This window comes from Metopolophium dirhodum, chromosome 1, assembly GCF_019925205.1.
Source record: "Metopolophium dirhodum isolate CAU chromosome 1, ASM1992520v1, whole genome shotgun sequence".
Lineage (NCBI taxonomy): Eukaryota > Metazoa > Arthropoda > Insecta > Hemiptera > Aphididae > Metopolophium > Metopolophium dirhodum.
In genome coordinates, this window is record NC_083560.1 from 105,063,469 (window position 1) to 105,083,250 (window position 19,782).

The 19,782-nt window shown below is 27.7% G+C and overlaps 1 protein-coding gene across 1 annotated transcript; it reads left to right on the forward strand.

Annotated features, from left to right (window-relative positions):
- Positions 1-15,695: 15,695 nt before the first annotated feature.
- On the forward strand, positions 15,696-16,580 carry LOC132945775 (peroxidasin homolog pxn-2-like). Its single transcript, XM_061015878.1, is given in 4 exon segments — positions 15,696-15,764; positions 15,883-16,060; positions 16,135-16,323; positions 16,390-16,580. Coding segments are annotated over 4 exon segments (627 nt in total).
- Positions 16,581-19,782: the final 3,202 nt, after the last annotated feature.

Below are 19,782 nucleotides of genomic sequence, written 5' to 3' on the forward strand. Positions count from 1 at the left end.
ATATAGTTTATATTTTTGTAAAATCATTTTTAAGGGTTATTAATTATTATCATTGGCATAAACATTTTAATAACTCAAAAACTATACTCATTAGAATTTCCACTAAATAATTTGCAGTAAAAAGGGGGTGGGGTGTTTAATTTAAAAAATAGATGTTTGTATCGTCACAAGCAGGAGCGGATTCACCCATAGGCCACCAAGGCACGTGCCTAGGGCGTAATATTTTTAGGGGCACAATTTTTTAGTTAATTTTTACTTTTTAATTTTTCATAATTTCATAATTATATTTACCTATATTTATATTTTATATTAATTTTTTTTTTGTATACAACTTGCATGAAACTGAAGAATGGCTCACGTATAGTCACGTCGCAGTAACGTTTTAGTTTATAAGCTATGATATAACTTTAAAATTAACTAGAATTAACTTTCACTAGATATAAAATTAAAAAAATTAAAAACTATAGTTTAGTAGACAATAATTTATATGTTATAGCCATCCAAGCGAATATACTAAATATGTAGGTCGTATAATACGATATGGTTATTGGTTATTATTATTTCAATGTTGTCAATGGTGGGTGGGTGGGGGGTGTCCGAATCTTCCGGATGTTTCCACAATGTTTCTACAATATTTCAAAACATTATGAGCATATTTTTCCAGAAAATTGTATTATTTATTTATTATTCATCATTAACTATTTAACTAACCACCTATTTTATAGGTACTAATAGAGAACCTAAATTACCAATTTAAATATGGCTACAATATTGGGAATTTTATTGACATTCATTGATACAAAAAACTAAAACATTTGAAACTAAAATGTCCGTTAACAGTTCAAAACAAAACAAAATATTTTGAAAATTTTATCGTGTATAGAAAATACTAATATAAGCAACCGGTGAAAATTTCATGAATATACAGTAATTTGTTTTTGAGTTAGGTAAGCTAAAAACCGATTTTGGGTAAAAATTCACGTTTTTCCATAATTTTTATTTTGTTTTTTGTATGATTTTAGATTCTGAGTGGAGCGAACAATATACAATGATACTATATCATTGAATTCAAGTTTAATACATTCCATTATACATTGACCCACTTGAAACCTACTGTACAGCAGAGCGACATCCACTTACTTAGATAAATTTGTATAATAATATTACGAATTTACGTTTTAAGATAGTATCAGTTAAATCGTGATAACGAATTACACTGAGATAGATATGGATTTGGGAAGGTATTCCTAAAAAAAAAATGAATTTGTATTTGTGAAACTGATTTTATTGTAAGACAAAATGTTTTTATACATAAAAAACGAACGGTTAGGTTTTTAATGATAAAATAATACATGTTGAAAAATCAGCCAAATCCCTCCTCCCGCCCCCCCCCTTGACAAAATCATTTGACCACCACTGATATACCTAATAAGTGTTATAAAATATACAAATCAAAACACGTAACATATACGTATATACACCGCAATGACTTCGAGCGTCGAACTCAACCCCGTATCCACGAATACCTACAATTACATACTCAGGTAAATTAATTATAATATTTCATAATATATTTTTATTTATACATCATTATACGATATGAAATATAATAAAGTATATAGTAGAATAATTATACGTATCTACCCTATAGACTAATGAAATAAAATCACTAATCAACGTTAAATAAAACCAGAACGAGTAAACACATACTTATTTAATATGTTCATCCATAATATATCATACATTTTATTACGTAAACCAATATTAATTTATTATACCGTTTAACACATAAACTTTAGTAGCAGAGCTTGTCGTGGGGTCATCAACATCCCCGTCCATACAATATTTTACGTAGAATATCACCTTATAAGTTTACACATTTACATTTACCTTATACACTTCATTTTTCTATAATTGTTATTTTTCCTTTTCCGTTTATCTTTTCGTATTTTTATTCTAGGATATCTAGGGTAAGTTCAAAATATAATATAGTTTATAGAATATATACCATTATATACCAACATATTATAACTAGCTACCTGGTTATAACGCATAAGTAGGTATAGTTTATACAAACGATCTGGCAAAATCAACAGAGTGGTTCAAATTGTTTGCACACCTTGGCTAATACGAAAAAAAATCAAAAAATATAAATATTTATGTTATTTTTTTGAAAATATGTATTGCAATACGTAAAATATTAAACAAATGTTATTTTTTTGTAAATATGTATTAAAATACGTGAAATATTAAACAAAAAGTTTTATTTAACATTTATTTTTAAAATTATAGTCATATATAAGGTGGGTAAGTGGTTACCGCTCTGCTGAACATTATGTACCGTGTGGGTCGCTGTAATGGATACCTATGTTAAATGTTAATTCAATGATATAAAATTCGTAAGTATACGAAAAACGATTATTACCATTGATTGTAGCTATTATAATAGACTATTATTGTGCAGATATTCTAAATCTAAATAAAATGTACTGAACGTTAAGTTAAGGTCATTCGTGTATATTAATCTTAAATTTATATTATAATATCGGGTATAGCCGTATAGGTAATGCGCCGCGCGTCAGTGTGCGACACTTCCAACACCACCGTCCGCACACTCTATCACCTGTGCCCGCAATCAAATTTTCGTAAATTAATTATATTATTAACACTATGTATATTACTGACCTCCCACCAATTATTTCCAAGACCGACGACCGGCTAACGACGGCCGTCGGTTTACGTACTCACTCCTCTTCTCTTCCTGCCACCTACGGTGACACATGGGCGCAAATTATTATTGTATATCAACGTTTTTCTTATGAAAACATAGAGTAGCGATCGTTGAAGTTTTCTCGGTGATGCCCGCGGGAAGAGCGTTTGGTGAAACATGGTGATCAGAAATATGTCGATATCGACGGGTGTCTGATCCCTTTTTTTTACTATGCACGTATTATTATTATTTTTTATGTATCTGGCCGGTACAATCCGTTTAGTGAATTATACATTTATATATAATATACGTCCTAAGCGAACGACCTGTACAGCCTAGAGGAGCTGTTGGGGATTATAATTTATTCTTACTAGTATTATTACTAAAAATATCATCGTTTGGTCAAATTTTATTACTGTCTTTGTTATTTTATAAGTCCGAGTTTTACGCCCGTTAAGCTTTCTAGACACCAACTTAATATATTTTATTTTATTTACCTAAATATTGTGTATTGAGTTCTATTCTGTAATTATTATTACTGCAATACCTGTGGTTCCATCTTTTTGTCCCGGGGCCTCTCATTATATTATTACAGTAAAAGAAATCCACGATGCTCCGGCCCTTCGGCTCGTGGTTGGCGACCTTGCTCAAAGCGGTGGGCAACCACATGACTCTCGACTCATGAGCAATATGTCTCGAGTTGTCACAGACCTTGCCAGGATTTTCGAAAAACATACAACGAGTCTCAAAATATAATTTATCATAATATAAATAGTAATAATAACATTTTCTCATAGACCACTTATAATGGCATCTGTATAATATAATATATTATATACAATTTTTCCGATCGCGTAATTAATGACGACGAGAATATGATATTATTATAATATAAAAGATTATAACGATACCGTCAATATTCGGTGCAAACTATTTAAGTGTGCACGCTATAGTCACGACATTGCCGCAGCGTTGCATTGAGAATTATAATGATTATAAATTAGGTATAATATTATATTATATTATTACTATATTACAATATTATCCGCTATGCATTATGTCGTGAATATTAGGAAACACAGTACGTCATACTTACGTGCTGGATTGTACAATATAATTTTTTTGCCCAAACGGAATAATGCCTGCTTTTTTTCAGAAATTAATCCACCCAATAATATTGGTCACGGACAAAATTTCAACCTTCACATTGATTGCTATAGTTGTGATGGCGTATTTGCGTCGCAGAGTTGGTGTAAGCCCGTACTGTCGTCCAGCGTCTACTGCTGTCGCTGAACGGATGCTGGAGTGCGGTTTCATCGATGCGGTGGTGATTTTCTGTATTGTTTAAGTTAATTTAAGTAAACTGGTACCATGTACATGAATGTTGTCTCTCGAGTAATGACCAATATGTCTCGAGTTGCACAGTATATTATAAAAATAATGTAGGTACCTATATTTTTTTTTTTAATTTTGTGCCTCCTGACCTGGGTCAGTCTCGCTAAGTCTTTGCTACAGTTCTGCGCGTCATAATTATACATACTACATAGGTAATCGGTATGAGTATATAATCTACATTATAATATACAGTATTATCAACAAGATTACTTTAAGTGGTTTTTTGTTATTATTTAGTATTATTTTACAGTAAGTATTTACGTTTTAGGTCACACGTAATCGAAATAATTGTAACTTCATTCCGTTGCAATCACAATTTTCTCTCCACAGCTAAATCGACCATAAGTCATAACATTAAACATATTATGTTCTTCCGGCATTCTGTATTTTTTAAACTGCAGTCCTTGGTGTTAGTATTGTTGGGCACGTTCTTAGTAGTCACTATACTCACGATATAGCCTATTATAATATTATACTATAGTCGGTAACATACGGTTTCACACTTCCACCTTCTTCATCGGTATGTCCTGACATTGTCGTATTCGTCAATTTTCAATCGATCGTTTTTGATCACATATAACTTGTATTATTCGTGAGTATAAAATATATGATATAATAATATAATATACATTATTATACATTACGTCCATAATTGAATATATTATAAATAATATTATCTATACATAATAATCAATAATAATACGTAAAACATTAACATGCCATATTTTGTATTAAGCATAGTGTATATTATTTTCACTATTGTTATAACATAATACAATATAAGTATTGTATATAAATGTATAATACATGCCATTATACAGGGTGTCCCACTGAGATCTGACAAATGAAATAACTTTTGTTCTAATTAATATTTTTAAAAAATTTCTTTTAAATATAATTCATAGACTATTGCGCTACATATTTAGTATACATTTTTTATTTTTTATTTTTTAATACTGAAAATAAAAAACTTAAAAACTGATAAAAAAAATGTCCAAAATTTTCATATAAAATAATTTCAAAATGATTTATATTTTTTGAAATTATAATGTTTCTAACATAAACTAGATCATATATTACTTAACAAGAATATTGATATTTAAAAAAACGGTAAAAAATCAGCCACTTGACTTAAATAAATGTTTTTACGATATAAATTTTTCTGAAAATCAGATTTACAAATTGGCTATTTTGGATATTTTGGAAATTTTTTTTATCAGTTTTTAAGTTTTTTATTTTCAGTATTAAAAAATAAAAAATAAAAAATGTATACTAAAAATGTAGCGCAATAGTCTATGAATTATATTTAAAAGAAATTTTTTAAAAATATTAATTAGAACAAAAGTTATTTAATTTGTCATATCTCAATGGGACACTCTGTATATTATATTATTATAATATTGTTATTAACTTTTGAGTCAATACTTTCTTATCATAGATCGCTCCAATTTGGCAATTATTCTATCCAAAACCATGAAATGATGATGACAGCTATAGTAAATCTAATAAGTTAGGTAGTTGTGTTAAAATATTTCATTGCCAAATTTAAGTCTAAATGCAGCTATTTTTTTATATTATCATCACTATGTTACGGATTGTTATCTATAACATGTATATGAATATACGAATTAATACGTGATAAACGATAGTTACATTACCAGCTATATCGTATTTCATAATATCAAATATTTGTTAGATTTTTTCGTATCAGAATAAAATACGCATCACAAGAATAACCTTGATATAAATATTTATCTTCATATATACTATCACTAAATATCCGCTAATCTGTGTAAACCACTTATCGTTCGTCAAGGCTCACACGGCGTTCGAAACTGTCGTTTTTTAAGGTTTTTTTTCTACGTATCTTCAATAGATTGTATATTCGTACAAACTAAAAATTATGTTATGGCGAAGCGGTCGGCTATACGGGTACGGTGGACCTAGCTCGCAAATGGCATAAGTTCCAGTGACTCTTCGGTGTTCCGTGAGGAGAGTGTCCGATAACGCACCCGCCTGGCGTGCAGCTACCACATGGTCCCAAAATTCCTACAGTGCTAACCCAGATGCGATTATTCGGTAGCGACAATGCCATAGAACTACATACGAATCTATTCGAAACGAAAACAAAAAAAAAAACATTTCATCTGTCCGTTGTGGACGTCGTATTTTTTTCCCGAAATGTATAAATTATTATATTTTATTATAATATCTGAATTTCCATAATAAATATAAATATAAATATAATATAATATAATATATTATAATTATAATATAAATATAAAAAATAATAATAATATAAATATTATTATTAATTGTGACGTTTTAAAAACATAAACGCGTACGTTCAAATCACCTATAGGGTATAGTATATACTGTGTGTCCGTGTTGTCCATTTATTATGTCAATTATTCTTATAAGTGGCTAGTTATTTTATTTTTCAACTAAATAAAACAATTAATGTATCATAAGCAAATATATATGACAAATTTGTATTTAAATTTAAGTTTACTATCCCCGTGCGCAAAGGGTGAATTCGAATGCGATTACGCGATGTTATTGGTCATAGACTTGTAGTGTATATACATTATGTTTATGTGTTCATAATAAGACAAATAAAATAATTTACATAATATTTAAATTTTTTAAAAAAAATTCTTTCTACTTAATTCACAATGCAGTGATAATAAGCAATACATGTTTGTGTATACCAGCTAAATTATATTAAATCCAGAAATGTGTACTGATTTATTTTTATCAAAACTCATTATGTACCGATTAGTGTATACAGCGTGATTGAACAAAATAACATATTGATACAGATTGATATAGGTGTTACACAATATACATTTAAACAAAATTGTATGTGATATGTGCTATGAAGGGCATTTAAATCCGAGCCCTGCTTAAAATGTATAACTATTTTCCAGCCCGCTGGGATGGGTTAAAAGTTAGAATCGATATATATATATAATATATGATGCAAAAACATAATCAGGTAGTCTTTGGTGTAAGGTATAATAAGTGTCAAAAATTACATTTTTGGCTAAAAGTATGATCAGAATCAAACATTTTTATATTTTTATATTTTTTCGATACACATCACGTAAGTCAACTATAACAACTCATATTAGAGAATTTATTTTGGTTCAAACATTTAAAGTCACATCATATTGGGTACAAAAGTACAAAACACGCATGTCTAGTTAATATTTGAGAATCTGACATAAATAATTTAAAATGGTCTGAATATCTTAAGTTAAGTTATTATTGTCATAATTATTATATGTTTATAATTTTAAATGCATGCCCTGTTAGTGTAGGTCATATAATATAAAAATCCAACTAACCTAAGTCGCTCAAAAACCACGAATAATTCTACGAATTTTACGAACGATTTTAAATTTTTACATAAAATTGAAGATAAAAGTATAGGTACATTACATGTATATGACATCATTATCAACGATTTTGAATGATTTTTCAATGTTTTTTTTCTCTTCCTGAAAACTAGGCGTTTTTGACTTACGTAATTTATACCATATACACCAAATATAATATATTCATGAGGTTGAGCTCAGGTAATACATTTTCAACATATTTTATTTCTATTTCTTTTAAGTTCTAGTAGCAAATACGACAAACCGAAAAAATACGCATTTAGGTACCTATGTAATATTACATCAATCTACCAAGAAATTTATGTTTTTATACTCGCGTATAATAATGCACTTTTACTAGTATTTGACATAACCAATGGTTGTCGGGCTGAATTATCTGTAGAACATTGTTACATAGTTTTATTGTGTACGTCATCGACGATAGTTATCTTATAAAAAAACAATACAATAAACTGGCGAGTAATAATAGCTTAGTAAAATATAATATTTATCAATAAGAAGATAATAAGATATATCGTATATCGTTTAAACACGTAGTACCTATATTATAGTGCACACGAGTGATTACTATTATATAAAATTGTGTGTGGTCTTAAAAGGAAATATTTAAAAAGTGTGCAAACTAATTATTGCCTTTCTGACAGCCGTAAAATGATCTGCAGGCTGTGACGACCAACTTCACGCTAAATCTATAGTAGTGCACTAACACAATAGTAAAAGTATTTGTGTTTAACTATCGTCTATCGGATGAGCAAAAAACACGATAAATATGTTATTTTGGTTAGGGTAGGCGATTAAGTGAGCATATAGTTTTAATATTATACAAAAAAATACAGACACATATAGGTACAATCAATATTGAATACACGCAGATCCATCCAAGATGACTAAGTTTGTAAAAATTTAAATTTTAAATACTTATTGAAAAATAATGTAACTGCCTATGTGACCAGTTCTGGCGCAGTTAAAATTAAATGTTATCGTAACTATGACAATCACAATATTATGTTTCTAAACAAACGACGGCGGCGCACGCGTCTGTATTATCATAACCGCGCTGTCCCACGATGTCATTCACACAGTGGCGCAACTAGGGCTGAAATGTTTGGGGGGGCTGTAGCCCCCACCTGACATTACATGAAAAGTATCCCGTGGAGGCGATGCCCCCACACCCTCATATATATGTTCACTTAAAAATATAAAAAAATTAATTATTTATTTACTCAAGTATTTAATTTACCTTATTTTTTAATATTTATATTATAATTTTTAAACATTAACAATGATATATTTTGCTTGCTAAAAAATAAGCTACTTAACTTAGATAAATATTTTTACCATCCAAATTGTTTTTATAATCAGATTCATAAATTGGCTATTTTGAATTTATTCAAAAAAATTTATACAAATTAAAAATTTTTATTTTCAGTATTATAAAATTAAAATAATTTTTTTTTTATTACACGTGTAATGCAAGTGGCCATAAATTATATATAAAAAAAAATTAAAAAATATTGATTAGAACAAAAGTTATTCCAAGTAACACCCTGTATTATTATAAAATATCAATGCACTTATAAGTTATAAGTATAAAAAATAAAATTGTATCACCTATAATAGCTAATACAGTAAAACCAATAGGTACCTACCAGTAATTGGTCTTCTAATATAATCAGTTTGAAAAGCTATAAGAATAATAAAAAAAATGTTTATATAAGTGATTTAATTAGGTATACCTATAGCTAGTGATTCTAATAAAAATTAAAAGGTCAGTTTAACATTTGTCACATATGAGCTATTCGGTTTAGTAGTTTTTGAGTCTATTAACTTCGGATAAACAAACACGGGTTAAAATATAGTTCTCAAATTTCAAAGTTTTAAATAAAAATTATTATATCCAATCAATTATATTATATGACATTATGACATTATATTATATTACATTGTATAACCTGTGGCAAAATGTGTATATACTATACTAAGTATTTATAATCATTAATCAATGATAATATATATATATATATATATATTTGATATACGTCCCGTCGTTCAGTATAATAATTGTTGTAGTACCTATATTCAAAAATCGTTCTTAAATTATATCGAGCAAACGGAAAGATTCATCAATAAAAGAAAAAAAGATTCATTATATTTTGATAAAATGGAAAAATGTTCTCAAAGAAAAGCCACATTAATTTTGTAAGCTCCCCAGCTTATATAAAACAACATTTTTCAAAAATCTTACTCAAATTTATGAAAAATGAAAAAAGAATTTGCCTCTTTTTGAAAACAAAAACGAAAAATTACATAGAGGCATGGGTCTTAAAAAAATCAAGAAAAAAAATATTAATTTATAAAATTTGTCTTGTTTGATTAGACAATTTACATGCCAATACGCCCAATTGGCGTCATTTTGGAGGTGGCAAAGTGGGCATTTGTCACTGTCTGATTTTAAAAGCAGCCCGATGTGTCGGTGTCCGGTTTTCTATTATATCATAGCGCAAAAACAAACCTTTATTTATAGGAAAATATTTCATTACGTTGGTTTACTTGGTTCTAACCAATTATTGTCATAATGCGATAAATTGGTAATTACTAATAGTTGGAATATAATATAGACAAATATATGCGTGGACGTGCATGAAAGTTGGTAAGTACCTACCTATGTGTGTGTTTTATGAAATGAAATGAAACATAATTATTATTAATATGTTCTTGCGAGCGAATCGACCGGTCACCTGTTGTTTTATAAGTTACCTATGTTTGGCTGGTCAAAAATGTTGCTCCTCTATTAAAAACTAAAATGACGCTACTGTGCATCCAATTATAAGAATACCAATACGAAGATGGAGTAGGTGATCTGAACACTCGCGTGTAAGTATCTATATAATATAATATTGTGTTAGTCATAAAATATGATTATTATTTATTAGCAGGGGTTGGGACTTATCACTTATATCATTTTCTTATTTTTATGGTTATTGACACAACATGTAGCAGAGTGCTATGGAAGTGTATGTAATATTACAACACATTCGATTCACAAATTATGAAATTTGAAAGTGTTTTTTTTTTTTTTAAATATGCTTATTCCCAATTTTTTTTAAATTATTTTTGCTTTTTTGCATTTCTTTGCATAATTATGATTTATGATGATACACGCCACTAACAAAAACCTAGATATTTTAGTCAATTTCTGTTTTTTTTGTTTTTATTTAAGGTAAAACTATAATCTATTCCCCGTAAGTTGACCCACTTTTTTTTTTTGCGCACACGGTGTACATGATGTATAGAATATGTTGTGACAATATTATAGTTCACTACGTATACACGTGGTGTTTCGCGACGTGAAACTGTAGAACTACAGCAGTGAGCTATATTGTCACATAACGTTTTCACCATCATACTCTTGCACCGTGCGCAAAAAAAAAAGTGGGTCAACTTACGGGAAATAGAGTATAGAACTAAAAATAATAGTTCTCCTATACCAAAAGCTTACCATATATACCAACCAATCACAGAAAAGTATTTGTTAAAGAACTCATGAACTTGCATAAAAGTGTAGCATGATTTAAATATATTATTAATTTATTCTTATTAATTTAATTTATGTCTTATAATTTATAAACCTTACCTACATAAAAATCATTATTGTATAAAACTATTAAAACTTTATAGATTAAACTACAAATAGTATGTTTCTATATGGGATACTGTCAAAACGGTGCGCAAACGTATAAAGTTGTTATATTTAAATTTATAAATATTAACTATTGATCTCAGTATCTCACTGTATATAGGTACATGTTAATTTATTACGTTATATAAATTCAATATTTTTTCATGAACATTTTTTTGAGCTATTTATAGACATTTGACATTTTAGGTTCTAAGTGTATCAATAAATATATTGGTTTTATACAATGATGTGTGTGTTTTTTTTCTGCCTGTCGTCAACTTTTAGGGTAGTAAAAATGCTCCGATTTACTATAGTAAGTTCTTACGCATCTTTTCTGATATAGAAAAGTGAATCAAGTTATTGCATTCCGGAGGTCAAAATTGAAAATTCTCAGTATTTTTCGAAATTGTCAAATGGGGGATGGAGAAATTCTCCAGCCCCCCAAATGAAGCCATCGATAAACTCATATACCCTATGAGAGAACTATCTGATAGCTAACTAATCGTTAAAGTAGGTTGAATAGGATGGTACCGACTTAAACCGACTAGTATTATTATTATTTATTGACTATTATAATAGTTAGAAGTGAGTAGTGGTACTGGAGAAAAGGGCGGGGCGTGCCGCGTACCGAACGGCCAATACTGCGGACTGTAATCTAAATAATGAATAATGCTGAAAGAATATAGTGATGATCGAGATGACTGTACCGAGAACATTATATCCTACATTTATTTTTTACATAATTTTACATCGGTACGGCTTTAATACCATTATAATACCAAACTCTATTGTCTATATAATCTATATTATTCATAAATTATGATAACTGCTGACAACGATGCCCACCTTGTTCACGTAGTTTCTTGTAATTAATATTATTAAATAATGATATGGTAGCAGGTACCTACAAAATGTATTACAATAATGAATAAACATACAATTTTTTAATTACAGAGTACCTTCGTAATGGAGTCTGCCAGAAATAAAAGCAAGCTCACCGTGAGTGCCAAACAACTTTGGGAATTGAACATATATGTGACTTGCGCAAAGCTTTTGGACACTACTTCAAAATTATTGAATTGCCTCCATGGCGTATGCAACAAATGTATTGATTTAGGTTTTGACAAACCAGGTAAGGTGTTCTTAATATTCTGCTTATCGGCTTATCTATAATATTATATACATAGTTTTAAATTTTAATCATTAAAGACATAAGATAATATTTATCATATATACAATATCAATGATTATAATATGTAAAGTTTGGTCAACAATTTTAATATTATGTACCTTATTGCAATAGTTTTAGCTCATGTAGCACTAATGTAAGCTGACGGAGTATAGATTATATGAAATTAAAATGTTGAAAAAATTCCGAAAATTTGTTAAGTATTTTTCAGTTAAAAATTTATAAAAAATTTTCTTTTCATAGGTGAAAGGTTACTAACATTTAAAAATTTAATAGATGATTCCCTACAGATTTAATATTAATTTTTTATGAGTATTTGAATTTAACAGTTTTACGATAGTATACCTTTTTAATGGTAAATTAACGAATTCCCATCAATCAATTTTTTTCAATTTAACAATTGATATTTTACAATACAAAAACAAATAAACTCTTGAAATTTTCACCAAATGTTTATATTAGCATTTATTTTTTATATTATTTAGTTTGATTACTTAGTTCTTACGATCATTACAATCACATGCCCGACAATTACTGTAAAGCAGAGCGGTATACCCATTTTTCCACCTTTTTGTTATATTGGGTGCAGTTTATTTTGAATAGTATTCTATATAATATTATCAATCATGTATTCTAAATATACCTGCAGTACATAGGACATACCTACAACTAGACAACCTACTTATTACGGATAATAAATATGTCATTAAAGAACATAGTTTATTAAGTAGATACTTATAATATAATTCTATAAAAAAGTATAACTCTTATTTGTTTTATGGAACTATGTCTACAAATAACTTTTTGAATACATCAGTCATGATCTATTTAATTTGCGTGTAAAATATTAAAAACACATTTTGAAGGAATGGATTCGAATACAACCTTTTTTTTTGTTACAAATAATAATATATAGTTATACCTACAACCTATGTCTTATTATATGAATAATATCAAAGACTGAAGGATTACATTGAAATACTTGGATTAAAAAAGAAAAATTTTATACAATACAGTAGGAGCCTTGTATTAAATTTTCAAGTATTAATCAACAAATAAAGTTTTATTGACATTCATAGAAAAAAAGTGAGTAAGTGGATGTCGGTTTGCTCTACAGTAGGTTACAAGTGTGTCACTGTTAAGGATGGTGTAAAATTTGAATTCAATGAAATTTATCAAATCAATTATTAGTGACCCCTTGCGGAAAAAGGAAAATAAGTACGGTCTATTGTGTTTTGAATAAAAGAATTGAAATAGGCGGAATATTGGCACTATAAATTTTTTTATTTTCAGTGATTCAAAAAAGTATTCAGAAAAAAGTATTTTTGATACCTGAAATAGCTGATTTGCAACTGTGTAATTCCCAATTAATTCCAAAAATTAACATCAATCACTGGTCAGAGATGGTCGTAACATTTCAAAAATGACTTTAAATTTAATAATCAATAATCAGCGGAAGTACCTTCGCTGGATGGTTTGTTCCCTCATAAAACTCAAGCCATTGCATTTAATTTTATTTAAAAAACAACACAAGGCTACAATTATAATATGATCCAGTAAAAATATTTAATATCGTTTTATAGTGAATTCACTAAGTACATAATCGCTATCAACTAGTATATTTTGATTTGTTCAACAAATATTTAACTAAGCTATTTACGGTTATTTTTTATTGATTGATGTAAATAAATAAATAACTGTTATAATATTATGATTGGCCCCATGTAATTATTCCATAATATTTAGGATTGATTGTGCAAGTGATTGATACATATACTAAACGTTTTATTTTAAAATTATATACGTGTCTAACTTCGTTAAAGATGTAAACAATCTTTGGATTGTGATTGTTAATGTTTTAATGTAGTGATTACATTTAAATTTTATTATCCTTCTATGATTTTTCTTCATAACGTTTTTGTTTGATATTATTATTTATTTTTTTTACCAACCATCACAAATATTTTTTCCATTTGTAACCGCAATACCATTCTTATCAATTAATTTATTAATTATGAATGCTTTATTCATTTTTTACATATTAGGTATAATTTTATTATTCGACGTACCTATAATCGCGGAATCAATTTCGCGGGGATTCTCGGGCAACGCACGTAACAATGTCACATAATAGGTACGAGGCACTAAACAATAAAATAAGACATAAGCATCTAAATATTATAATGTTTTTATTTTAATTATTTAATTTACTATATGTGTATTTGTAGGTGGTGTTGTTAAAATGTATATGAATGTTAATGTTATTCCAAAAATAATTTCCATTTTAATTATATTGATACCTACAAGTTATAGTACTATTATAATTTTCATTTTGGATACCTGATTTAAATATCTATATTTTTTTAAAATATTTTTTTCCGATGAGTAAATTTTAATTTTAAACATTCCAAGTAATGTGTGTAATGGCAACAAGATCTTTATTATAATATAATAAATCGGAAATTGTTTTATAATATGACTATACATTTTAAAATGTCTTAACATAAATTTGAATTAATATTATATTACATTTTTATATCAATGAAAAATAATTATATATAAGAATATGTCACATGTTCTGTTGATTAATGTTTCTAAAGAGAATCTTCGCATATAGCCTACTTATAATTATTAATTTGTATGAACCTACGTTTTTGTTAAGTTTATATATGGAAGATACTTAGACTGACTCTATCTAAAACAAATTAAATTAGCGTTGTTGAAGTACGATAGTATGTGCTTGTCGGTTCCTTCTAAATTAGAATTACTCAAGATTCTATATAACATGTACTATTTGGTTTAAATAATCGTATGGGCCACTGTTTTTTTTTTAAATGTAAGAAGGTAAAATTGGTGAAATAAAACTCAATCACTGTTTTAGATCAGAAACAAGTTTATTGGTACACGCGAATTGCGGTGTTATAAATTAGAAAAATTCTACTGTCACTTCAGCACAGATTCCTTCGTTGTTTGACCTATCTACATTTAAAAGTTACTAAAATATATTTGCACCTATACTACCTATATTATATTAAATACAATTATATTGACGACTGTCTACATTGTAGACTCAACAATATAATATGACAACAATAAATACATGTGCCAACCTAAAAATTGATAATGTACACAAGAATATATTATTATGTCGATTGCTGTGCTTTTGTTTCTAAAGAGAATCATCGCATATAGCCTACTTATAATTACTAATTTGTATGAACCTACGTATTTTTTAGTTTATATACGGAAGGCCGAATGATCAACGCAAGTCTTTCACTAAAGGAACATTACAACCGACCAACTGGTTTACTATTAAATTAGATGGATCAGCTTGTCAGAGTGCTATCTACGCAGAATACACAAAAAATTGATATGCTATTTACTAAAACGGTTGGTTTTTGAAATACAATCAATATAACGCAATGACATTACATTACATAATCCTTTTAACAGACTATATTATACGTTTAACTATAATTTAACATTAGTGATTCAAATTTTTTATCAGCTTACAAATCACTTATACAGTGTTTATCCAAACCACGCGTTTGGAATGGACATCGTCAGCTTGGATATACAACGAACCCGCGATCATGGTATACCAAGCTACACAGAATTTAGAAAATATTGTCGACTAAAAGCTATCAGAAGTGTACAAGATTTATCCAAGATCATGGTTGAAGGCGTAAGTTTAAAAGTATATTAAATATTAAATAATGATATAGTACTTAATTTATTCCTGTATATTATAATATTTTGTCAACTGATAGACTATTGAAGCAATACAAACATTGGAGAGATATAGAGCTATTGGTAGGTGCATTGTTTTAGAAACACGAAGAAGACTCAATGGTTGGCCCAACGATGAGATGTATTATTAGAGAACAGTTTATAAGAACTAGAATGGCAGATAGATATTTTTACGATTTACCAAATATATTCAATGAATGTTAGTATATCTAAAATATTTTTAATGATTGATCCTGATTTTAACTATTTTTTTATAATTTTTAAGATCAACTGACAGAAATCAGAAAAGTGACGCTTGCCAGAATCTTTTGTGATAACAGCAATAATGTCACAATGATGCAGAAAAAAGTATTTTTGATACCTGCAATGGCTGATTTGCACCTCTGTAATTCCCAATCAATTCCAAAAATTAACATCAATCACTGGTCAGAGATGGTCGTAACATTTCAAAAATAACTTTAAATTTAATAATCAATAATCAGCGGAAGTACCTTCGCTGGATGGTTTGTTCCCTCATAAAACTCAAGCCATTGCATTTAATTTTATTTAAAAAACAGACATTAGGCTTATTATACTTTTTAGATTCTGAGCGAAGCGATGAATGTATTGATTTTACAATGATGTGTGTTTTTTTTTTTATTTTTTTATTTTTTTTTTATTTTTATGTCTGTCATCACCTTTTAAGACAGTAAAAGAGATTGGATTTTCTTCAATAGTAACTTTTCTGATAGGAAAGTGAATCTAGTTGGTACTTTGGGGGGTCAAAAAATTTCCCAGTAATTTTCACAAGCGACGAGAAAAACAAAAGAAAAATTAAGGAAAAACGGGAATTTTTACGCAAAATCTGTTTTCGAGAAAATCGATTTTGGTTTTTAGTGTTACTCTAAAACAAATGACCGTAAGGACATGAAATTTTGACTGAATGTTTATATTAGCATTTTCTATACACCATAAAATTTACAAAATATTTTGACTCTTTTTGAGCTGTTTACGGCCATTGTCAGTTTTCAATTTTTTTAGTTTTTTTTTCTATAAATATCAATAACATTTTATCTGTTGAGTAAAAAAGCTTGAAAATTTAATAGAAGGCTCCTAGGTTATTGTTTCAAAGGCAGATGAAAAAAATTAAAAATCCTTGGTCACAGTTTTTATTTATAAGCATTTAAAGTTCAAATTATGACAAAATACGGAAAAATCACAAAAAATAGCAAATTATTTGGAGTTGAGAATTCATAAAAATTTTTATTTTTAAATCTAAGATTTGAAAATGTAATATAAGATTACTCATAAGTTTGTCTACCTTTATCAAAAAAAAAATGTCTAGAAGAAACTTAAATTAAATTTTTATGAGCGTCTGAAATTTATATTTTTACAACATTTGATATTTACTGGATTTCTCATGTAACAATTTTCTTATTTTATTGTAATTAAAAAACGAATGACCGTAGATACTTGAAAATTTCACTGAATGTTTATATTAGCATTTTCTATACACCATAAAATGTTGAAAATATTTTGACTCTTTTTGAGCTTTTTACGGACATTGTTAGTTTTCAATTTTTTTAGTTTTTTTTTTCTATAAATATCAATAAATTTTTATTCGTTGGGTAAAAAAGCGTGAAAATTTAATATAAGGCTCCTGATATAATAGCAGTTTAATAATATTAAAAATATATAGGCACAATTTTTTTTTATAAGCATTTAAAGTTCAAATTTTGACAACATTTATCATATTTATAATTAATTAATTATTTTGTGGTTAAAAATGTATAAATTTTATAAATTTTTAACTTTTATGGCTAAGGATTGAAAATTTAAAACAAGGCTACACGTCGTAAATAGGTTATATATAAATTACTTTATTCACAATAATATCATCAAATATACTTGGAAAAATCATAGGCTGACTGACCGTTTTCGCTCAGAATCGTTTTTCTTATACAATGATATTATATCATTGAATTCAAATTTAACACCATCCATTACAGTGACTTACTTGTAACCTACTGTACAGCAGAGCGACATCCACTTATCCACCTTTTTTTAGTATAAATTGCATTAGTTCTAGATTAAAAAAAATAATTAATAATCAGCCTTTAATATAATCTTTTTTTATTTTACCTATATATCTTGTTTTTAATAATAATTTGAGTCTAAAATTTGCTATGTTACACACTTGTAAGACGGAGACAACAAATTTCACTGTAATAACCCATTAAGGCCAATAAAAAAAAATTATTTTTGTCTGGCGCAGAAAAATTATAGTCAGACCAAAATACAATCTTGATAAATTTTAGGTATGCATACTCCGCAACATCTTAAATGACGGCTCTGCTTTTGCCGAATACTGGTTTTTATGTTTTGTATGAATAAATATTGGCTCAACAATATTTAATTTTTAAAGATGGTTAAAAATTGAATAAATCTTAAAACTCATAATTTATTATTCAATCTTTATCATTAATATTCTATCTTTATTTTCTCTTCATTGAATAAAATATATTTATTTCCAATAGTAATTGGAAATTAAATGTATCTTATAATGTAACATTAAATAATTTAACTATATTAATATTTATTTTTTGTTAATGTGATAATTTGCGAACATGATATTTTATGATATTTGTAATTTTGTGTATATAATTTTATATTGACATGTACGTCAATGCTCAATAAGGCATACATATAATATTAGGTACTAATTGCAATTAAAAAGCATTTATAGTTGCTGTAATAGTTTGGTGGATATATATTTTGAACTTAAATATACATATATACACATTATAATTAATAGGTACTTATAATCGACTTAATTATGAGTCTATATTTAATATTTAATAAATTACATTTTTAAATGTTGATAAAATTTGTAAGTATATAAAACTTTCATTAGTTTATTATTCAGTAAAATTTTCATGTATCTGCGGTCATTTGTTTTAGAGTTACACCGAAAGGTGATGACAGACACAAAAATAAAAAAAATTAAGAAATAAACTTTAAAAAAAAATCACATCATTGTAAAATCAATACATTCATCGTTTCAGGGCCGTTTAGGGGGGGGGGGGGGTGGAGGACACTAGGTACAACTGCTCCGGGTGTCAGTATTTTGTGAGCACCGAAATTTTGTGGTCATAAATTTGTTGACTTGTGAATTATTAAAATGTTATAATATTAATTATTTTAATAACAGTATTATATAATATAATTTAGAATAATAGTATTATGGTGTTTGAAATTTATTATTCAAACAACCAATGTATTTATAGCAATATAGCTATCAGCGATCGAAAATTATTAATATACCTAATAACAGTTCCCAAATGTGTTATGATAATACAGGTAATTCGGCGTATTTTGCTATCGTGTGCGGCGTGCTATTTTACAGCACAATTATTACTTATTACTTATTAGGTACCTACTAGATAGTTATAAGCAGGGCTAGTATTTGTATGCAATAAAAAACGGTAAAATATGCGTTTTATTTACCAAAATATGCAAAAATATGCATTTAAATTTTTATAAGATAAACACAAAACTATAGTTACAAAAAAAATATTTTTTTGTTGAAATACATCAGTGATTAGCTGTTCGTCTTTAGGGTCACGTTACCAGTTTTTCAAATTTTTCATAATTCTATAAAATTTGAAAATTAAATTTT